Here is a 23,722-nt window from a genome sequence, read left to right as displayed (position 1 = left end):
TGTTAACTTTTACACACACGCACACACACCTAATTTGTCTGGGGAAATTACAGGCAGCAGCATTTTTCTCAGATGTTGGAGGAAAAATATCTAATTAAGTTGATTGGCAGTTCTAGAAATTTAACAAGTTGGATAACTCATTAAACAATAATAACTGAATTACTTCAGTTTTTCAATTCTTTGTGTATTTGGCTTCATGGTTTCCTGTGTGATAGATCCACCTCTTGATATTTTGTTGAGTTTATTAGTCTGGAAAGAACAATTAAGTAACTACCACTACCAAAAAAAAAATCTCCTTCACTAATCAAAACACATGCCTTAAAAATAAGTAAGGGGGGCTAAAGCAGAAGTGGTAAGTAGATTGATCTGTGATGGTTTCTTACCCTTTTTTTTTTTTTTTTTAACTGGTTATAAGACAAAGAGAGGAAGCTATCTGTTCCTGTTCTGTGGAAATTCATTCTGTGGAATGCCCATAGTGCAAAATACAGTCAGATCCTCTTATAAAGGCTCAAAACCCTAATTTTTTATTTCTTTCTGACAGCTAATTTAGACAAAAGTTGAAGTACTATTGGTCTGGTTTGCTCTCTTGAAAGATTTCACAAGTCTGCCTTTCATGCTTTCACAAAGAAATTAAGACAAGATATATCTTGGAGTGAATTTGAAGTCTGTTACTTCTTTAAAACATCATCACCACCACCCCTTCCCTGCTCCCTCTCCCCCCACCTCCAGCCCCACTTTTGAATAACCTTAATTTAAACCTCTGACAAGCGCATGATCTACTTGTTTTTGTATAGAGATTACTAACTAACAGTCAAACACTGGAGATAAAGATTTGTCAGCATTTTCATTGTAAATCCCATTTTTCAGCAATCACCAGTTCAGTCATCAAAAAGCAAAGCGAACCAAACCATATATGGGACTCCACAGTCACTTCCCATAGCCAAAAAAATGGAAATGTTTCTCTCTTCTTTAGATGTCTTTTTGGAATTTGGAAGAACCTGTTCTTTGTGTTTTCAGAACTTGATGCCCTTGTGATGGAAAAGATACCATAGTAATTTGCAAGGACAGTGGTCGATCCTCAAATCCTTTCAGGATTTGGGCTGAAAAGGGACTTTTCCTGATTTAAGGACTTACCTGTTGCCTAAACTGTTTTCTCCAGCTCTTGTAATGATACCTCAGGTGAAATGAAAGCTGATCTAAACTGTAGGAGTTAATATCAAGTCAAATTTTCTGTCATATTGTGCCTCTGTAGAGCTGCCAGCAAGTTATGAAAAGACAACATTTCATTCTCATGGCAGGGGGGTTGGAACTACGTGATCCTTAAGTTCTCTTCTAACCCAAACCATTCTATGACTTGGGGAGAGGCAGCTTTTCATGTTTATCATTCATTCCAGCATTGTGTAATAAACCCACTATAAAAAGGCAGAGGTTAAAAAGTTAAAAGCAAGAAGTATTAAATATTGTTGGTAGTATCAGTGGTAGGTAGCCATGCTGTGCCTGTCCATATCAGTCTTCACTTGCAAAGATTGACATTAGAATGACAGCACATGCCAGAGGTGTTGGTTGGTTGGTTGAATTGTTGCTTTTTTGACAGAGGTCCAAGAGTTGTTGATTTGTTTCCATCAGCAACTTTTTAAAGTATAGGCCCATCTCATCAGGCTTGCACCTGCACTATTAAGTGACCAAGAAAATGGCATCTCGACATTCACATTTGGTGTTGAATTTTGAAGGCTTTCTACTCACTCCAGGCTTTTTACCAAGAAGGAAAAGCATTTGAAGTGGAAGTAAGAGTATCAGTGTTGTTTCATCACAGTTTTGATGAGCTTAAATCCTTGATAGAATTATAATACAGACAGTGCCATTTCTGATCCAGTGTAAGGTAATGCTTATCTTGTCCACTGAGATAAAATTTTTCCTGTTCTTACAGGTGTGGATAGATAACACTTACAGTTCCAGTTTATCCTTTTAAGGGAAGAGTGAGGACCCACCAGCAATCTGCTACTTTTCCTTTTAGGGTGTTAGATTTTGTCTAGTGTTCTATATTTACTGAAGATACAGAAGATACACATGCATTTAGTAATAAGGTGGTTCTAAGCAAGCTGTATAAAACTCTTTGAACATCTGCAGTTGACTTTATCAGAAATGAGAAGTTCCTAAGCTCCTGTCCCTCTGCCTGCTGCTGTTAGAGGCCTGTATTGAGAGCTGTGAAACAGTTGACATGTAGATTTTCACTGTTATGCAGCAGTTGGACATAACTCTTTCTTTTTCTGAGAGCCAGAGACTCCTCACGACCACTAATTTATGCTTAAAAGGGCAGCAGGTAACGTGGGTATGGCATAGATAATTTGATGGATCAGCATTTTTCATTATAGCGAGCAAAGTGTCAGGATGTGGAAAGGAAACAATAGTTTGCAGTTCTTTGTTTTTGGGGTTTTTTTTTAATACATAAATTGGTTTAACTGAGACATCTCACTGTTCCTTCTCTGCTGCAGGTTTAATTTCTAGGAGCACAGACCACACTTGTGAGGCTGGAATACATATCAACAAAAGAGTGAAGTGGTAGTTAAATCTTACATGCTTGGAAAGTTTAGCCTACACATTTGGTGGTCTTATGTACATTTTTACAAGTTGGAACCTGTATATTTCTGAGTATAGCTATCCCATGAGGCACCAAAAAAATGGGTTTTGTTTTCTTTTCTCTTTTTCCTCATCTGGGGAGTGTATAACCAAAACTGAACACAATTAGTTAGAATCTTTCAGTAGTAGACTGCTGTAGCCCTGAAGCAGTGGACTTCGCTGAAGTGCTCAGATTCATACATCATTTTTAATTCTCTAAGCATTACTTCATAGACTAAGTGAATTATTTCAGAGTTATGAACTATTTGATATTGTAGAGGTATGAGGTGATTGTTACAAGTGGCATAGAGTAAAATTCACCTGTGGCTAAACCATGTGTGTGAAATACTGATTATAGATGTTTTATATTGGCAAAAATATATTATTTTTTCTTATTTTTATTCCTTAATGCTTTATTTAGGCTCTGGAATGGATTCATGACAATGGAGAGTTTTATTTATCCACACATACTTCTACTGGTTCCAGTATCCAGCACACTCAAGAGTTGTTAAAAGAACATGAAGAATTTCAGATTACAGCAAAGGTAAAATAAATTTTAAAAATTACCACAAAATACTTAAGAGGTTTAAATACTTAAACCTCTGGAGATCAGTTAGTCCAATCGCCCTGCCAAGGCAGGGTCTCCAAGAGCAGGTTTCACAAGAATGTGTCCAGGTGGGTTTTGAATGTCTTCACAGAGGGAGCCTCCATGATATCCCTGGGCAGCCTGTTCAGTGCTCTGCCACCCTCAATGCAAAGAGGTTCTTCCTCATGTTGAGATGGAGCTTTTTGTGTTGTAATTTATGGCTGTTAGTCCTTGTCCTGTCACTGGGCATCACTGAAGAGGCTGGCACCATCCTCCTAACAGCTGCCTTTGAGATATTTTATATTTTGGTGAGATTCCCTCTCAGTCTTCTCTTCTCCAGAGTAGACTGGCCCAGCTCCCACAGTCTCTCCTCATTAGAGAGATGCTCCAGACCCCAAACCATCTTTGTGTTGCTCTGCTGGACCCTCTCCATTAACTCCTTGTCTTTCCTGAACTGTGGAAACCAGAACTGAACACAATACTCCACATGTGGCCTCATTAGGGTCAAGTAGAGGGTCAGGATCACCTCCCCCAACATTCTGGTCATACTTTTCCTCATGTACCCCAGGATACGTTGGCCCTCCTGGCCATGTGGGCACTGCAGGCTCATGCTCATCCACCAAGACTCCCAGACTCCCAGCTCCTTCTCCACAGAGCTCTTACTTAGTAGATCAGCCAACAACCTGTGCTGGTACTTGGGGTTATTCACCCTGGGATACAGAGCCCAGCTCCCCAGCCTGTCAAGGTCCCACTGAGGCAGCAGAGCTGATTCCCCACCCCACCCCCCCACCCCCCCCCGTTTTGTATTATTAACAAACTTGCTCAGGTTGCATTCTATCCCTTTGTTCAGGTTGTTGATAAACAAGTTGAATACAAGTTGTATTATGTAAGATTTGAAACAAAATACAGCAGCTGAATTCCACCTGCCCATCAAAAAATCCCCCAAGGATGTGTCCATCAAGATCTGTTTATTTGCAGTGGGTTTCTGTCTGTATTTCTGCTGGGAACAGAATAAATCAGAAGATTAACCAGCAGATATTCATTGTTACTGGAGCTCCATGACCCCTATGTGACATTGATTTCTCATGACAAAATCATAGTGAAGTAGCTTAAAAATGTTTTCAATAACTACAGACCTTTCAGGGCCTTTGATTTCCATATCTTTGTGAATGTGGATTGCTGAATGTTCATTTAGGGTATAAAATACAGCAAACTGTATTATTATTCAGCTTATTATTATTAATTAGAAGATAGTAAAAAAAATAAAGTTTTATTTGTTAGGTAATTTACTTTATTAAAGCATTCTGTAATTCTGCTGTAAACCTTTTCAAGTCAGACAGTACATTGTAATTCTGCAGCTCTGGAGGCCTTTAGAGAGCAGATGTCGCTCCTGAGGCTTACCAGTTTTCACATGTGAAAGGCAGACAACCAGTGCATGACTGAAGTACCTGAGTTTGTAGCCTTGTCTGTCTCTTTTGTTTTGCCACCCATTCAAGCTGTCACCTGTTTCTCCCTCTGGCTCTCCAACCTTCATAGAGAAATAATAATAGAAATAATAATAGAGCCCAGGAAAGTAAGCAAGTGTTCATTTGTCTGAAGGAACAGCCCAGAACAGACTTGGAGATGGAGTTGGTTGGGACATGTGGGAGGGCAGAAAAGAAAATCCAGAAAGAACAGAGATCACTTTTGATGTTCAAACTTGGATTTTATTCTGTCTGAGCTTTGCTCCAGACTGTGATTTGCTGGATCCCTTCCAGTATGTAGAGCACCACTGCTCTTTATTTCCTCTGTCAGCCTGCAGATGACGTTGGTGCCCCTTTTGAAAGGAAGTTGTTTTTATCACTCCCTTGGCATTTTGCTACCTGTTGGGAGGACATGTTAGCCTTCCAACAGGTAGCAAAATGGAATTTCTAATTCCATACTGAAAATAAATACTTGAGTGAGGGACCATTAGGGAGCAAAAAGAATTAAAAGAGGACAAAGCTGATTTTTTCAATAATGTAAGAGTCAAGTTTTTATTCACTATTTTGCTTAACTCCCTGCTAGCAAAGGCCCTGACAATACATTTCACACATGACAGAGAGAGGGGTGGACATATAAACTCATCCATTGTGGGTGATTTATGATTTACATGAAAGAAAGTGCATAGTCTTACGCAGCTTGTCATTTGGGAAAAACACTTACAGATTTGGTGGTTACTACTTGTTAGCTTCTCTCAAACAACTCTGTGCCGACAAAGCATAATTTAGAAAAAAGTTGAAATAATGTAGTCTTAATCCATTAAAGAGTAAAGTATATAACAAGACTTCTATCTCAGCATTTCAGTAGTGTCTAAAGGAGATAGATTCTTGAGACTGTGGGCCAGGTCCAATACAGTGGTAGTGAACAAAGTACCCTCTTTGGCATCAAAATGCCTTTGTATTAATGCAGGAGTACTCATGTTGAAAGGCTTGCCTAGCAGAATTTAATCTCTGGGTTAGATATGAAGCAGATTTTTCAAAGAAAAATAAACAATCTGCTTCTAGTCATGTAATAATAAAGCCCAAATAAACCTACATTAAACTTGTGCTATTTTTATTAAGTAAAAGTTATCTGTTTAAAGGAGTTCTGAGAAGAGAAGGGAGGAAGGTAGCTCCTTCTATTCCTTCTCTAACTGGACTTATTAGCAGTTAAGCAAAATGACCCCCTGCATGACAGGTAGAGCTTGTAACTGTTCGATATTTTCCTGTTTTCATAGCAAACCAAAGAGAGGGTGAAGTTGTTGATACAGCTGGCTGATGGCTTTTGTGAAAAAGGGCATGCTCATGCAACAGAGATTAAAAAATGTGTCACAGCAGTGGATAAGAGGTACAGAGACTTTTCCCTGCGCATGGAGAAATACAGGACCTCTTTAGAGAAAGCTCTGGGTATTTCATCTGATTCCAATAAATCGGTAAGAAAAATTTGAGTGTGATGACAGATAAACAAGTTTTACTTGCATTTGATTTAGCTACCTTTTTCTCCTGTCTCCTTCCTTAATCAAGTCTTCCTTTCTTTAATAAAGAGCAAAAGCTTGCAGCTGGATATTATCCCAGCCAGTGTCCCTGGGTCAGAGGTGAAATTGCGTGATGCTGCTCATGAGCTTAACGAAGAAAAACGGAAGTCTGCCCGCAGGAAAGAGTAATACATTTATTTAATTTTTAATCAACGAGAATGCATAAGTCAATCCAGATAATGAAACAACTGTCATGACTTGCCTGGCAGCTTAGAAATCATATAATTGATAAAAAGAGAGTGATAGTACTCAGTGTCTCCTATTGCCATTTATTCATATGCTTGTTCTCACAGATAATTCTAGCAAGACAGAATTTCAAACTTTGAAAACTGTTAGACTTCTTTTAACGTGTTTTTTTCCTTCATAGAAATAATGTGAAATAAATGTGTAAGGAAAGAAAGCAAGACAAAAATTAAATGACTGTAGCAGTGAAAAGTGTTAGAGAAAAGATTCTATCTCCTCCATTTGTTTTTGTCCCGGTTAGTAACGGAGGGCTGTTACCTCTTAGGTTTCCTTCCTCTGTTGTCTCTCTTCACATTTCAGTTCTCAGATTTTTCTTGCTGCAGTGGAAAAGCAAAAGCTGATGAGAAGAAAGATTTATTCAAGTTATTATGCATTCATAGTGATCTAACAGACAGAGATCTGATTTTTCTTTCTGTTGTCACCTAAGGTTCATTATGGCTGAGCTAATTCAGACAGAAAAGGCTTACGTAAGAGACCTCCGGGAATGCATGGATGTGAGTTTTGGTTTTTTCACTAATCTTTGAAGGCAGGATTCAATCCATTGCTTTCTGTTTTCTTTCTGGTTTCAACAGCTGAGCATGATTCGTTTGGAATCATAGGACCAAATTAAGTAATTTTACTGCTGTTAAGAAGAAACTTAGCGTCTCATAACAGCCACTTCAGAATTTACCCTATATGTTTTGCTTTTGTCAGTAGTGAGTTTCTTTCCCAATTCATAATTGTGTGTGGGGTTTTTGTTTTAGAGAGGGGAGGGAAAAAGGAGGGGTTTACATTATTTGCTTTGTTAGCAATAGGGGAGAGCTTGTGCTAATTCTCTTATTATCTGTATCACATGTCAGCTAGCAAGCTCACTTTTTGAATAGAAATTCAGTGAGATTCCATGGAAAAGTGCCCAGCAATTGTTATGCTGAAACAACTAATGTTCAGTGATAGCTGTTGCACAAAGCATGAACTTCTAGACTGCAGACATGACCTTGATAAGGAATATCCTGAAGCATTAGAGGTTGTCAAGAACACTATGCATTTTAAATGATGAAGTCTCAGGGACTATGTTAAACTGTCAGTTTTGGAACTTGTATTTCACTGTCAAAATCACAAGGTATATTTGACACAACAGACACTGTCACAATTGGAGATGATGCTGCTGTGTGATCTTTGCCTAGTTTCTCTGCAGGAATGCATACTTACAGATACCTGGCTGCGACTGTTGGGAGTTTATCATCACTTTTCACACATCTTTTTTTTCTGGGCAGACATATCTATGGGAAATGACAAGTGGAGTCGAGGAGATCCCACCTGGTATTGTAAACAAAGAACACATTATCTTTGGAAACATGCAGGAAATTTATGAGTTCCACAATAAGTGAGTGACTTATCTTCCATTTCCATACTACTGCTAAATCCAAATGATGACCTGAGGGATTTCCTAGTGAAAATACTGTGTATATCAATCATAAGTACTTTCCCATTAAAAAAAATCTAGATATTTTTCTCTTGTATTGCTAAATTATTTCAGCTGTTGCTTTTTGCAGAGAGGTAGGTACACCGTTAGAAATTGTATTTTTCAGTCTTGAGCCTTTCAGCATTTAAGACATGTTTTGGATATACCAAGATTTTGTTGTAGGTTTATAAGTTGTTCTAAAGAGGTGAAAACCACTGAACTCAATAAAATAAAAACATAGCACAAACATTAGGGCTCTGTCATTCTCTCAGAACACTCATTCCTGATATCCAAGTACAGCTGTTAGTGGAAAAGAGAAAGGCTCCCATCCCTCCTTAGCTTCTTTAGAGATGCTCCAGCATCATTAAATTTACTTGAGTACAGAGCATAAAGGAGATGTGTCCACTCCATTTCTTCTGAATGAAGTGGTTCCTAGGGGGATCTGTGTACAGAAGTCTTGCTCTGAATCTTCCTTTTTTGTTATTTCCTGGTTGTGTACACTTTTGTATTGGGTTATGATTCTTTGAAGTAATAAAATATGCCTAGCATATTCCAGATCCCAGATTTATTTGTATGCTTTGTGTTAACTTGAGAACTTGAGTATCCAAAAAGCAAGGTTTAGGTTTTTTTTAAACTGAGATGAGGTCTTTTATTGAAACTAAAACCAGTGGGAAACCTTAATATAGAGCAACAGAAGTTACTAAATTTTTGTGTATTCTTATGTATTAACTGCATGTCCACTGGTTCAATTTCTGATCTTCTCATCAGAATTTTTATTTAATTATATTTTATATTAGTACTTTTATTACATATTTTTATCTATTCCAGTTACCTTTATTTCCTTCACTCATGCATTAAGTGTTACAGAAAGTTTTCTAATGGCCTTAGTTCACAGACAATAGATCCAAACAAGTTGCTGTAATGAACATGTTTCATATGCCTTGTGCTATTTGTTTCTTTTCTACCCACAGTATATTTCTCAAGGAGCTGGAAAAATATGAACAGTTACCAGAAGATGTTGGACATTGCTTTGTTACTTGGGTAATGAAGTCAGACTTATGTTTAGAAGCAGAAAGGGGCATAGGAGGCATGATGAATTCTTGCTCTCAGATCCCTTTTTGATTTGTAAAAGTACCTCTTTCTTTAAATTTAAGTAAAATGCGTATCTTTACCTGAGAAAACAAAAATTAGGCACTCCTGTCAGATGCCAGTCCATAGCTGCTCATGAAGTGTGTTCAACTTGGCTAAACCTGTGTGCAGATTTGGTTTGTCTGAGCTTTAAATAACCTATTTTTATATACATTGCTGTTGTTTTCAGTCTTACTTGCCTGATATATATTTTTATACTGCCACTTTGAGTGGAAGTATAATTATGTACAGCTCAGTTTCTTGATAGGGAAGATAAGCTGTCTGATAGTGGTGTAAAAACTTTGAGACAGGAATGATGCTCTCTGATAGCCTTTGTAAATTTGCATTTTGTTCTGCAGGCAGACAAATTCCAGATGTACGTTACCTACTGCAAAAATAAGCCAGATTCCACTCAGCTGATATTAGAACACGCGGGAGCATACTTTGATGTAAGTACATTGTGTCCATCTTCAAAGTACGCCTTGGTTGTTTGACTCATATATTTGTGGTTCTGCTGAGTGCCTTATTTGTTAAGAAAATGCAAGTTTCCTTTTAATAACACTGCAATTTATTAAGCTGTCAGCTTAAGGAAATGAATCCTGTACTCACGTGGTTACCTTCCATTGCTCAGTTGGTGTTACAGAGCTGTCAAATCAGATGTGAAAAGTCGCTGTCACAGAGCTGTTCAGAACTGGAAGCACGTTCTGGCAACAGCAACCAAGACATGAATCTTCACCTCACACAAGCACATCCTGCAAATCTTAGCATTCTGATGTGTTTAGTTTGCATTGTATGTAATAGAGATAGAAATCTTGGTTCAATTTTTGGAGCACTTTTAAACTGTAATTGCATGTAGTAGTGATTCAGGTCACTGCTGTTATTCAGAAGGGCTGAAACCTTATTCAGTCCCATGGTTCCATTGTCTACACATGTAGACATAAAAAAGCAACAAATACGTAGATGTGTTATAGGTTTTAGGGAGGAATTTTGGTCACAGTGAATGAGTTTTGGTTGGACATGTATTAACAGGTGATTCAATTAGAGTGCTCTCTTTTTCCATTTTTTTTTTCCCAGCTGAGCCACTAGCTGTGTAATGACACCACAATTTTTTTTAGAATTGTTTGTACAAGTAGATAGAAGTAGAGGAAATCTCTGAACCCTTGGGGTTAACCTCAAAAGTATAATCACTGAGGAAATGGGGTTTCTAAGCATTGTAAGGCGAAGCCTTTCTGTGAAGCCTCCCTTAAGTTCTCAGTGTTTGAAGAAGGACAGGTAAGTTACAGAAAATCAGATAGATATGACCAAAAAAAATGCCAAGAAAATTTAGTAAATATAATTTTAAAAAATAATACAGGGCTCTGATAAAACTATCAGAAATAAATTCTTGCCACCACCGCCTTTTATCCATCTTATTTACCTCTATATCCAGAGCTCTTCAGTCCCTAATCCACCTAAAGTATGTTAGAGGTGTGAAGACTTAATTCTGTGCACAGAGAACTCGATCATTTCCAGTGACCGCTGGTCCATATGAAAATATCATCTGTATCCCATTTTGGGAATTTCTTACACTGTAACCATGGCTAGATGGCACATAGCTGTGGGGCATAACTTGCTGTTTGAAATTGCTTGGTTAAATAGATCCAGTGCTATGATAAATGGCAGACTCTGTCAGTGGAGTTCAGTCCCCATCAGTACCTGGAAATCTGTCATCATCCCATTTAGCTGTCACATAATTCTGTTTTACACCTTTAACTTCATGGAGGTAATTTTTTTTTTCTATTTATAAGTGGCTGTTTTCTTTTCAAGTGCTTGGTAACCTCTTTCCTTCAGTCAGAAACTGTTGTTCTGTGCTCCCTCTGGTGGGGCATGAGGCCATCTGTGGCTGTTGGCACTGAAATAGCAGAGGATGCTGAGAAACCTCCACCTCAACCTTCCAGGTACTCCTGCCTCTTCCCAGGAACACTGGAATGTGAGGGTTTTTTTTCTCTCTTGCAATTAGCAAAAGATGTGCAGATCTTAATGTTAAAAAAAGTGGTGCCACACATTCTATATCCGTAATTGTTGCCCTTTGTATTTAGGTTTGTTGAAATGTTTCACAGGTACTCTCTGAGGTAATCATCTAATATTTGTACCAAGTAAGAAGGCAGATGCACAGCATAATGATTCATTGTGCTTGGAATATCTGGGTATCCTGTTTTTTGTTTGTTTTTTTCCCCTGCTAAAATAGAATTTGTAGTTAATGTGTATTATTTCATATCCCTCAAAACAGTTTATATCTGAGTGTTGGTGCTCACAGTCATCAAATGTTTGCTTTTTCCATGTAGGAGATACAACAACGACATGGACTGGCCAACTCTATCTCCTCTTACCTTATCAAACCCGTCCAAAGGATAACAAAATACCAGCTTCTTTTAAAGGTCAGTATTATTTCAGGGTTCTTCATCTGATTCTGCTGCTCATAAGAATGCAAAGCTCTTGCTGAAATCGGGAGGCTTGTTCTACTCTGCTCTCTGAGATTCCATCATCCTGGGCAGTCACAAATACTGCTTCAAAATTTAGACTGAAAATGAAAGAAAGCATAAACAAGCAACTTCTTGTCCAGATTTCTGTAAACCAAAAAAAGATACCTGTCTACTGATGTTTACTTAGAAAATATAATTTGCATTTACAGGGGAAAAAAAATGTCATTCATGGCTATGCGGCAATAAAACCATTTTTGTAATAGTTTCTACACCAAATTTTGGCAAGCCATTAGAGCTATGCTTATGGTACTAAATACTGTAAAATAGATAATAATGTATTTATTCATATATAAAGCTGTAATATAAAATAGCTATAAGACATGTAAATATGCCTGTGTATCAGTAGATATTTACACATAGTGACTGTACCCGTAGAGCTGTTGCCCAAAGAGTTGTTATTTGTAAAGTTGCCTGGAAACAAGTGAAGTAACAATGTCAAGTAAATAATAGCTGTTCAAATAAGCACAACTTTTGGAACCCTGTAGTTAGAGCTTTCACTCAGTGAACATATGTTTTCTTAAGTGAGCAGCAGTGTTCTTGGACTGTGCTGATCTGTCTCCCCTTTTTACTTGAGAATAGCCACATGTGATTGCTTTTGAAATTTCTTAAAAACATTAGAGGCTATTTCAGGTCATGTTGGGTGGAAACAAATATGTCATTTTTGCCTGAAGTTTATTGTCTGTTTTCCACTTGCAAGGAGTTGGAATTTAGTCAAGTTATAATTACAGACATACCCGGGGCTGTGCTGTTTCAGAAATTTTGAGGTATTAATTCCAACCATTATTATTTTTAATATTAGTATGCTTTAGCCTGCTACTTTATGGAAGTGGTGGGATAGATTGGTTTCATCAGTGTTTGCAGAGCCAAATATAGCTGTGTAGAAAAATGGATTTGTCTGGTGGTTGCTGAATTTCTGGGTTGTCTGTCCTTCTTTTTAATTTTTATTTTCTGTAATAGGAAGGAGATGTATAGCATGGTAGGATTAAGAGCCTAAAACTTGAATGATAGATGAAACATTTTGACATTCTGGAAGTTTTGCTTGTTTTTCCAAATGGTATTGAAGATGCTCCTCTTCTGTGCTTCTGAGAGATACTTAGTTACTCTCACTGTTCTGTGGAGTTGTCATGCAAAATTTAGGTGTGATCATGTAGTGTTTTGTTGTGATGGTGGTATTGGCAGTTGAATAAAAATAAGGTAATGATCGTAATAGTAGAAGTCACATGGCTTTCCCTGTAAAAAGGGGAAAAGAAATTTAACCTGAGGTAATGAAATAAGTGGGCCTTTCAAATAACAGAAGGAACATAATATGCCCTTTTAGTGACATAACCAACATTTTATCTTGATACTGTTCAAATGCTTAAAAGCTGTGAGGAAATTTGAATATCAGCTCAGGCGCTGTAAAGTTAAATCTGTGGGATGATGAATGGGCAGAAAACTGTATGCCCAAAATTCTACTACAACACTTCAGTGTGTTCAATTCTCTAACTTCTGTCCATTAGCTAATGCTTGTTTGTACTGAAAAGTTTTGTCTGTAGGTTACTTTTAACTGTGTGAACACACAATAGTTATTCATAGAGTACTTAGAACAAAACAATGTAAATGCTCTTTATCAGCAGTTTATGGAGCAGGTGTTTGGTGCAGTGGAGCAATGACTGATGTGGAGGCAGAAGGGGTACTTTTGTGCTGTCCTGCATTCCCCCATCTTTGTGACTTGGCAGCTGCATTTTTCTGGGCCTCGATGTAGCACAGCATCTGATAACTGTGTCTGTGCCTATAAAAAACAAGTTCTGTTCTTAACATAACTTTTAAAGATTTCTTATTAAGCAGATTAACCTGTTTAAATTAGAAGTGGTTAACTGGTAGTTTGGGCTGCTTCTTGAAGAACTGATTATAATAGAAACAAAGTATTGTCATGTCATTGGCAGAGTAGGAAGTTCAAAAAGATTTTATGTGTCAAAAATTATTTTTGGTTTGTTAGAACTACTCTTCAACTGTCTGTCATATTAATGTAAAAATAAGTGATAGAGAGTTGTTTTCTTGTCTTTTGCAGGAGCTGCTTACGTGCTGTGAAGAAGGTAAAGGTGAGATTAAGGATGGCCTGGAGGTGATGCTTAGTGTGCCAAAGCGAGCCAATGATGCCATGCACCTCAGTATGCTGGAAGGTAGGATTCAAACTTTCCAATTCTTTGTGTGCTGCAGATGAACTTTGTTTTGTGAACATCTTCTTTTCTCTGGGTTTGTATTTTTTGTACCATTCTGGCAGGGCTATATAAGATGCAAATTTATTTAGGAAAATTAATTATTTCAAACAGGTGGTACAGTTTTATTAATTTTTAAAGTGTTTTTAAGCACCTTGATCTATAGTTGTGCCACTGTTGATTAGAAAAAACATGTAGGCTAATGAAGTATTCCACTACTCACCCAAAATGCAATAGGTGTCTGATCAGATATGCTGGTTTTGGCTGCATTCTCCAACCAATATCCTTAGCTTCTTTGTATGAGGCATATAGGTTTATTATTGGTAATCTTGCTGATTTATGTATCAAATAATTGTCTCCAAAAATTTTGTCTTTTTCACATCTGTTTGCTGCCTGTTCCATAACAGACTTCTGGTTGACATGAAATCTGTCTTCTGGCAGTAAAATGTCAGCATAAGCCAATTTAGCCCGAGCCCAAGCCAGCATAATCATGTTCATGGCAGACAGTGGAGGTTGGATGTAATGCATCTATGTGCTTAGAACAACTTGCTGCCAAAATCTGTTTTGCACTTGGCACATAAACATGTTATAATGGTGCAATCACACATTTAGTAATAAAAGTGTTTTTCCTGGGGGTTTAAATTTTTTCAGAAAAAGCAGGGCCCTCTTACCCTACAGTTGCTGAATAAATACTTTTAAGTGCTTGTAGTCAATATGCCTTTTCTTCCCCTCTGCCTTCTGGTAGTAGCATGCAGCTTGTTGTGGAATTTCCAGTATTGTGCCAGTTACTGTAAAACATGGTTTGACATGTGATCCTTGATCATACAAATTTTCCGAATCACCTCTGTTCCTTGATTTTAAGCAGTAAGGATGTTGGTCAGTTTACAGGATCAGTTCCAAATGCTTGTACAGGAGGTGTATAAAGTATAAAGGCTGACCAGCTTTGGTAATAATCTTGTAACACTGGGGATGTGACTCTGGAGAATATCCTAATCTTTTACATAAGTTGGTTTTACAACAAAACATGCATGCATTGTTGAGTCATCCCATGTTGGACAAATATAGTGAGTGAGCACATTTCCTCTTTATGTCTCTGGGGAATTTTGAATGAACATCCTGGCGGAACTTTCCTCTGATCCTCTCCATACTGTTACCCTGTTCAGAACATGAGAACTGTCAAGCAGTATCTAAAATACATTTTGATACCACTCAGAAGGGTATGGTAGACAGTTTTTGTTATCCTCCAGCTCTAAAACTGTGTATTAAACTGAGAGAATATGGTACCATTAAAATGGAAGTAAATTGCTGGTATTCTCAATCATAATCTTTTTTTTTTTTTCATTATGTCTCAATACAAGTGGTCCAGCTGGTAATTACTGTGGATCAATTCTGATATGACCAATGGCAGGCTGATTGTATGCTAACATCCCCAAGCTGCCATGTTTTTCCATCCCCAGCTGGAACACATTTCTGTGCTCATTGCCCACATGGTAGAAAAGGTGTACCTCCAGAAAAGGTAGCATTTGGGAACTTGCCACTCCCAGAAGAACCTGATGTGCTCTGTGTCTTTGTGAGTTGCTTACTTTCTACAGTGGCACAAAGCTCATAAGAGAAATCATTTTCATCACAGAAGAGGTTACCAGAAGCTGACAAGGACAGATTTGTCATTTGTGGGTAAAATACTGCCAGAAGAGTTGATTAAGTTCTTAACAGTTGGATGTCTAAATTTAGAAGTACATTTGAGCTGCAGTTACATTTAGTATGTTGCAGTGTTAAAATCGAGTCTTGTTTTTAGTACTGTTTTCTTGGAATCTCATCTTTTGGAAGTTGTGTCAGGGAGAAAAAAAATCATATAGTTTAATGAGCAGAAGCTGTGCTTTTTATGTTACTTGTATTACCAGCTTTTCATGGTGGATCTTTCACTGTTTTTAGGCTTTGATGAAAATATAGAATCTCAGGGAGAGCTCATCCTTCAAGAATCCTTCCAAGTGTGGGACCCAAAAACTCTGATTCGAAAGGGAAGAGAGAGGCACCTTTTCCTTTTTGAGATGTCCTTGGTTTTCAGTAAAGAAGTAAAGGACTCGAGCGGAAGGAGCAAGTACATTTACAAGAGCAAGCTGTTTGTAAGTATGGGAGAACAACTGGTCATATTTACAAAACTATCTCGATTAGGCTTTAGCTAAGCTCAGGTGATTGAAGTGTGCCTGAAAAACTGGAACGACTATTACAGACCACTGAAAGAACAGCCTTGGAATGTATAGATTGAATCTGGCAACTTTAGTGCTTTGTCTTGCTTTTGAGGCAGAAGGATAGGCTCAAAGCAACTACTGATGGGTACATGTCAGGTGTGTCAGGTCAAATGAAAATCAATATTGGGCTGAACTGGTTTTGTCTTAATTGTGTGTTGATTGCAGATTCTTTAATGCTTACTTGTATAAAGCGAAGGATGGAAGGAGTTGATGAGCTGCCTTCATCTTTCTTGTTTACTACTGTTAAGGATTCATTTTAGTAGATATTCTACACCTACTTATTGGGGAAGGCAAGAATTTTGTTTTGGAAAAGTTAATTCCAGAATGTTTGCTGAGACCAGTAGTTTTACAGTAAAGTTCTTCAAGCAGAGTTACAGTACTTATGGTCTACTGAAAGGATATAAAGGTGGAAATGTTTTTCTTCCTATGTTTCTTTCCCAAGGGAAAAAAAAGGGGGGGGATCTTCAAAACCTCCACTCTTGCTTTACTTATCTCTAGCATGTATGCTTTACAAAATTCACATTATTACCTTCCTATCTTGTTGGATGACTTGGATGAGAGCAGTATTCACACTATATAAATTTAGGTAGAGAGCCACAGGCAGACTTTTAGCCTTGCCAGTGTCCTTTGCAGAGAGCCTTGTTGCTCTCAGCTGCCTATTGGGCAAAGACAGTTGTGTGTGGAAGGGTAGATGTTGGGATGGGATTATCTTATAAGAAAAGAAACCAAAAAAGCTTTCACTCACCAAAACAGCAAAAAACCAAAAACCAACAAGTTGGCATCCAAGTGAGACAAGAAAAAAAAGTACCTTGACTCTGGTATTGGGTATCCAGCATCTGTGTTGATGTGTGTATGTACTAATGATGATGTGTATGAGGGGAAAAATACAGCTTTTAATCATTTGAGAATACTTAGCAGCTGTTGGGGAGTAAAGTTCCTTTTAGTTTGAGCTGTATTTGTTCGTTTGTAAATTTTTTTGGAACAGATCCTGTATGGATTGTTTAAAGTGGAAGCCAATTCACATGAGTGAGATTGTTCCAGTCAGAAAGTGAAAACATTTTGGATCATCATTAGCTATTAAGGTCTGACATTAGAACATTCCCAAAGACTCATTGTTCATGTAGTCATCTCACAAAGTTCTCCAGGGAAACTGTGTTTCTGAATTATTTCATCTGTTTCAGGGGGAAGGAAACACACTAGGAAAGGCTCATTTAACAGAAAAGAAACCAGAGTTTTAGAAGATATCAAGAGAATTCTTAAGCATATCTTATCTGAGAGAAAGCATAAAAAATCAGTAAACAGTGAGTGTTCTCCAATGGAAATGAACAGGGAGAGAAGCCAAAACTTACTTTTTGCCAAGCATCTTCTTTGGAGTGATAAGGCTTTTACTGTCAAGTCCAAAAACCAAAATAAGTAATTTGGTATTCAGATTGTAAGTGTTGTTGTTTATTGTCACTTTATAGAAAAGACTGTTAAGCTTGCAGTTCTTCCTGTTTTGAAGAGACCTCACCACTGTCACCAGAGTAAAGGATTCTCTCTAGCATATGAGTTAGCCTTAAGCTTCTGAAAATCTCTTTAAATAGCGGTGCTCAATTTTGTAGATTATTAGCATGCCTTTGTGGCTTCTGAGAAAAAATGCTGTGTGGTCCTAACGATTTTTTCTTAATTTCAGACTTCTGAACTGGGTGTCACAGAACATGTAGAAGGAGACCCCTGCAAGTTTGCTCTATGGGTTGGAAGGACACCAACTTCAGATAACAAAATTGTTCTCAAGGTAATTTTAGCAGATGTGCTTTTTGTCTATAGCAAGTCTTGTAGCTGTTGGTATTTGTTGGGAAAGCAAGGAGTGATTTCCTGCTTTGAGAGGGACAGCTGCTGACAGGTAGTTTTCTTTGTGTTTGGAGAGGTGGTGGTGAATATATATCTAACTCATGTGGCCTGACAGCAGAGGGGAATCTTTGTAGCCTACCGAAGGATTAGACAAATCTGCTTTCACAAATCATAGTAGGGAGAGGTTTGATCTCGTGGACTTGCATAAGCTTGAAGACTTCAGGATTTAGCTGACAGGGAGCTGGTGCCACAAAGAAATGATGACATCAGTGTTACCTTTCACGCTGCCTGATGGTGATGCTGTTTTCAATGACCCATATTTTTATGCAGAAAACAAACACTTTGAAAGATTTTCATCTTTATCTGTGGGCTACTAGTTTTTCTGAAGCTACTTGCCTTTGGGTTAAAGTGCATGTAATGCCTACAAATTCTGTGTCTGGGCTGGTTACAGGTGTCTGTAGTGCTCTTTGCCTAGCTAGAAGAATGGCTAAGTCAATGTTTTCTCTGATTATGGTATGTAACCTGGGACTCCTCAACTGAAGAAGCTGTTTTGTAATACCATAGGCAGCTAATGGGTAATTTGGCATATTTTGAGGAGCTCTGTTGAGCTGAAACAAAGTTCATCTTCCCATTTATAGGTTAATACACCTACTATTAAACTTGTTTGTGATTTCACATATATTCATAGTGAATACTCAATAATGTTACTTAAAAATAGCCTCTCTAATTTACACATCAATACTCAAATTAGTATCTTTTCCTTTTGAATTACAGGCTAACAAAAGCTTACATTAGCTTCCTAGCAGCAGTCAAAGAATGCAAGAAAATTAAATGTACCATTAACACATGCCTCATTTTCTTTTGGCATTAGTGTTCCCATAATTTCACAGACAGTGCTTTGCAGCCTGAAATGATCTTCCCAGGACAGAGCAGAATAAGAGGTTTTAATAAAGGACTCTCTACATAAGATCACTTTAAGGTGTTTCTGTTCTGTGCTTTACTTAGTGCATAGGATATTTAGAAAACTTCTATGATACATCGAGCTCTTCAACAGTTTTATGGACTTTGTTTGATTTTGAAAGCTAGAAACAAGCACTTCCTTACCTCATTAATATTAGCGGTAAATTCCATGCAAAACTAAATAAAAGATTTTTTAAAAGGTCATGTTTAGCTTCTTTTCCTAAATATTTTTGTTTGTAAAAGAAAAAAAAATTCTTTTTCCTACCTGTCCATCTGTTCCTACAATTTTCTTCATCCCTTTAGAATTCTTTGTTATTTTATATTTATAATATATTTGAAGCCAGTTATTTCAGGAGACAGCAATTAAGAGAAATAGTATATAATTAAGGAAATTATCCATAATAATTTATTTAGGTCTGCAATGATATTTATATTTAGTAGCATTTTAGGTGTAGCGTTAAATTGGACAAAGCAATCAGATTACAAATCGGACAGGGGGACATCAAGTGATTTCTGGAGTATTTAAAAAATAGATATGTTGCAGGCAATAATTAAAATACAATCCCTAAATTAGCTTTCTTCCTCGAGATACGTATCAAAAAGTGGAAAGAGTAATACATGAAATGTGTTGACAAAGTGTATGTGTAACAGGAAAAGTTAACTTTTTTGCCAGTATTAGTAGATTATTATTAATTCAAGTTATAATTGACCTAAAATGTAGGGTGAGTTTAAAATACCAGTATTCAAGGTGTTATTACTGGAATTCTCCACCCTGCCTCACATGAGATGCTTACAGGGCTTTAGTCATCAAGTTACATAAGTAAACTCTGAATTAAGGTTAAAATATTTTTTAATTACTAATATTAATAATGTTGAGAGGTGTAAAGTAGTGTTGGCGATTCAAAATTAAGACAGCCAGCTAGAATTTTCTCTGTTCAGGTTTTCAGAAATTTTTCACAAAGTCATTCTTTATCCATTCCTCCTTGTGTTTATTAGCTGACTGTATGTGTGAATCTACTTAGCCATAATGGTCCATTGTGGGGGTTTTGTTTCTTTTGCATATCAAAGGCATCCAGTATAGAGAATAAACAGGACTGGATCAAACACATCCGGGAAGTGATACAAGAAAGAACTATTCATCTGAAAGGAGCACTGAAAGAGCCCATCCACATTCCCAAAACTGCACCAACAACAAAACAGAAAGGAAGAAGGTAAGTATTATTTCAAATAACCAGAGGTCTTTAAGTACACAATAGTGCTCTTTCCTCTGTAGTGTTGAATTTGATGACTTTCAGTGAATTGGACAAAAGCAAGAGTCATTTTGTCCAGCTTTATCTTATCATTAATTTACAGTTTCCTGAAGTGCTGAATTTGTTGAGATTTCCACTCTGAACAGTCCCTGACACAAGTCTCTGACTTGTGTAAATGAGCCATTAGAGAAGGGATTTGGAACTGCAGTACAGGATAGCTGTATATTTTAGATTTTTGCAATTCTGCATGTGTTACTCAGGTCCTTGGTTTTGCTTTTATGAAGCTTGAAATGTGTGACCAAGTGTCCTCCTTGCTAGCTTTGGTTAAGTGACTGTGCAAGGTTGTTGCCATATTTCTGGCTCACTGGTTGTTGCCTTAATTCTACTTGATGTATATCTTGCTGATGAACCTCTTCTCTCTCCTCAGCAGAGAGCAGAGTACTGAGTATTTTATTCTTGCATCAGTTAATTTGGTGTCTGTTGCCACACTAGGAGTATCTCACTTCTTTAACTAACATGTTAGAAACACAGTACTACTCTTGTAATGAAAACTGAATTCTTTGCAGAGATGGTGAGGACCTGGACAGTCAGGGAGATGGCAGCAGCCAGCCTGATACTATTTCAATTGCCTCACGAACCTCCCAGAACACACTAGACAGTGATAAGGTAAGTTTCCCGGGCATTGCTCGGTGCTGAGAGCAAATGATTTGTCCCTTAGTGTGAATTAGCACCAAGCTTACTCCTTAGTACCTTCAGAGAAGAGGTGTGGAAATACTCAGTCTCTTAAAAATAGCTGTCTGCAATAGAGAAAATACCTTGATACCATGGGAGAGCAGGAGTGATTGTTTAAATCTAATAGGTCATGCAGAGATTATTTATGTGCCAATTTGAAACCATTTCAGTCCCCTCTGTTCTGCAGTTTGCTCAAAGGTTTGACCCAGTTTAAAATGAAAGTTTTATTTTCCATAAAATTTGATAGGGATGCACAGAATTTTTCTTGATCTTAATCTCAGCCCTCCTTGAAGCATACCATCTGCTTTTCGTCTTGGCTTGAGACTGGTGATTTCCACAGAGTTACTGTTGTAAAGGAAAAGAACTCTCCAATGTTTATGGGTTAGAGAGTAGGTGTTCACTTCCTGCATGAAAGCTGATGGAATCGTCCAGAAGTAACCCAAAAACTCTCATTTCATACTAGTGCTGGTGTTTCCTTTCCTCCATCTCTGCCTATAGATTCTGGCTGAGTTAAACCATAAGGATACACAGCCAGGGTTTCCCCTGGGTGGAAGAAAGATAAGCGTCAAAAGAATAAAAATTTTTTGGAAATGTGTGTGTTACTTGGAATTGAAGCAAGATTCTTGGCAAGTGAGAAGTGTTAGGATCCTGGAGAGATGGTAGTAAAAGTTTATCAAACAGAAGAATGAATTAAAACACTGAAGATTCCTAGCAAATCACTTTAAAGTTTGGTTAGAGATTTCTGGTCTATTACCTCATTGCATAAAATTGTTCTGATGATTCATTCAAACTATGCAGATAAATAACCAGTATTCTTCAGTGTAGCTAAGTGAATAGGTTGTCAGAATAATATTTTGACTATTCCCATCATCACCTAAACTCAGTGAGTTTCCTCTATTTTCACATGTCACTCAAACTCTGTAGTTTGATTTTTCCATGTAGAGAAGCAGAAAGGAGGAGAGAAATACTAGGTGCTTAGGTTGCTCTTGTATTTTTCAAAATACCTCTATATGCATATTTGGTATACGTTTTATACCAAAATAGCCCATGTTTTGACTTTGTGCATTTGGTCTGAGGTTGGTCTGTAGTTTTGATAGTGACTTTTTCTAAAGATACCTGTGAGAAAAACAGAGGAAGAAGAAATCTTCTGATGACTTTCGTTCTGCTGTCTTATTCTTACCATTATTACTTAACTGTTTAGGGATTTAAAAACACTGAGTTTTGTATGCTAGCAAATGGTTTTTAAAGGAAGAGTTTAGGTAACCTGTGACACTCAGAAACAAGACATGCTGTCTGTCATTTCCCTGGTTGTTGGCTGAGACATCAAGCTATGTGCATTCAGGTTGGAGTGTGATGCAGTCCATCCCTGCCATGCAGAGCCATCGCCCTTCTGCACTTGTTTGTGATGCACTGTTTGCCAGGGTGACTAGCAGGGTTGTCTCCTGATGCCCTTCACAGTAACATTTTGTGCATCATGTGAGAATTGCTGAGAAAGGTGGCCAAGTAGAATGCCCTCAGGATTGTTTTCCAGTCTGACATGAGGAGGAGTCTTACCAACAACTTGTTCAACAGGAGTTATTAGTTAAAAGAAGGAGGAATGGAAAAGGAAGGAGAAATGGAGAACACTTTTCAGTATTTTCCTGACAAATGTTAAGTGTGATTAGTGACTTTAGTGTTGTTTTTAAAGTATTTTTGAGATCTTGCATTTGTGCATAAAATTTTTGTTAGACTTTTCTTTGCCAAGAAAAACAAACATGACTTCCTGGAAGTTACTTGTGCCATGTGTTGTATGTCCAAGGAAGGAACTTATTATTGTGCACTTCTAAAAAGTGTGTGAATTAGCAGTGTCACTTTGCTTAATGTTTCTGTTGTATGTTTTGGTTTGCTAAATACATTGGGAAAATCTTTAATCTGTTTAAAAATACAAAATAAAAATTATTAAGGAACAGTAACAGGAAGGTGGCCAGTCTGCAGGGTGTCTTAACACCACTGCCAAGTCTGAAATAATCTCTCACTTTGGATGTCAAAATTCATTCATTAGCTGCAGTCGACTTCAGTTTTAAAATCAACTCTTTTTTCTTAGCCTAGAAGCTTGAAGTGTGTGTGTCTGTCTTACAGAAATGGAGTAAAACAGTTGTACAGATTTAAAGTGCTGTTGATGTCGTTAGCCAGAGGAAGCAGTGGAACTCCTTGGTCCAATTTGGAGCATGTAGCTAACTGAGATGGGATTCTAAATCAAGAAACATTAAAAATATCAAGCAATTAAAAACAGTAATAATTAAGTAGTAGAAGTGTTTAGTGCTATTCTACTTATTAAGCTCTTGCTGAACATTTTTCTATTCACGTGTATCTATTATTGAGGTTGAGAAAAGACAGAACATATCAAACGTCATATTAATCAACAGCTAAGTAGAACCATTCTTTTACTTCCTCCAATTATATATTCAGACAGTTCATTATTTTAAAATAAATGTTTTGGTTAGAAGTGCTAAACTGTTATACAGGAAGTATATGAAGAATGAAGTCCTTTATCCAAATGTCAATATTCTTTCTCACCTCCTCAGAGATACACTTTGAAAGAGCTGAAAATCTTTAACCTTGATAGTAAGTGGTTGAATATTGTCCAGACAAACTTCTTTCCTTCCATCCTGTCTTCTGACATAATTGGAATTGCCATAACAACAGAGAATAACTTCATGATTAGTGTTTTTCTTCTCCACCCTTGCTTTTTAGGCTAAAATTTTAACTTTTGATTGTTGGCTCCACTGTTGCAATGCTGCTTTTCAGTAATGACTGGGATGATGCAATAGACCATATGTTTAAAAAGCTGATATTGACATCCTTCCCAGCTTCATGTCATCTGAAAACAGTGTTGGAAGGCAGAATTAGAATTCAGAATAATTTTGGCAATGAGAAAAAATAACTGGCAAAGT

At 37.4% G+C, this 23,722-nt stretch overlaps 1 protein-coding gene across 3 annotated transcripts in view; it reads left to right on the top strand.

The window, feature by feature from the left end:
• The window catches only part of TRIO (trio Rho guanine nucleotide exchange factor), a 242,519-nt gene that overhangs the window by 145,173 nt on the left and 73,624 nt on the right, over window positions 1–23,722 (top strand). For all 3 annotated transcript variants that reach the window (XM_015617789.3, XM_015617791.2, XM_015617790.2), the window contains exons 21-33: window positions 3,038–3,160; window positions 5,940–6,134; window positions 6,246–6,361; window positions 6,907–6,973; window positions 7,733–7,842; window positions 8,892–8,961; window positions 9,408–9,497; window positions 11,373–11,465; window positions 13,621–13,732; window positions 15,701–15,891; window positions 17,690–17,791; window positions 19,876–20,018; window positions 20,624–20,723. In XM_015617789.3, the coding sequence (XP_015473275.1) occupies window positions 3,038–3,160; window positions 5,940–6,134; window positions 6,246–6,361; window positions 6,907–6,973; window positions 7,733–7,842; window positions 8,892–8,961; window positions 9,408–9,497; window positions 11,373–11,465; window positions 13,621–13,732; window positions 15,701–15,891; window positions 17,690–17,791; window positions 19,876–20,018; window positions 20,624–20,723 (1,512 nt within the window). The remainder of the gene's footprint in view (window positions 1–3,037; window positions 3,161–5,939; window positions 6,135–6,245; window positions 6,362–6,906; window positions 6,974–7,732; window positions 7,843–8,891; window positions 8,962–9,407; window positions 9,498–11,372; window positions 11,466–13,620; window positions 13,733–15,700; window positions 15,892–17,689; window positions 17,792–19,875; window positions 20,019–20,623; window positions 20,724–23,722) is intronic.

The sequence above is a fragment of the Parus major genome, chromosome 2 (genome assembly GCF_001522545.3).
Source record: "Parus major isolate Abel chromosome 2, Parus_major1.1, whole genome shotgun sequence".
NCBI lineage: Eukaryota > Metazoa > Chordata > Aves > Passeriformes > Paridae > Parus > Parus major.
Note: the sequence above shows the minus strand (reverse complement) of the source record. Positions and strands in the feature narration are given on the sequence as shown.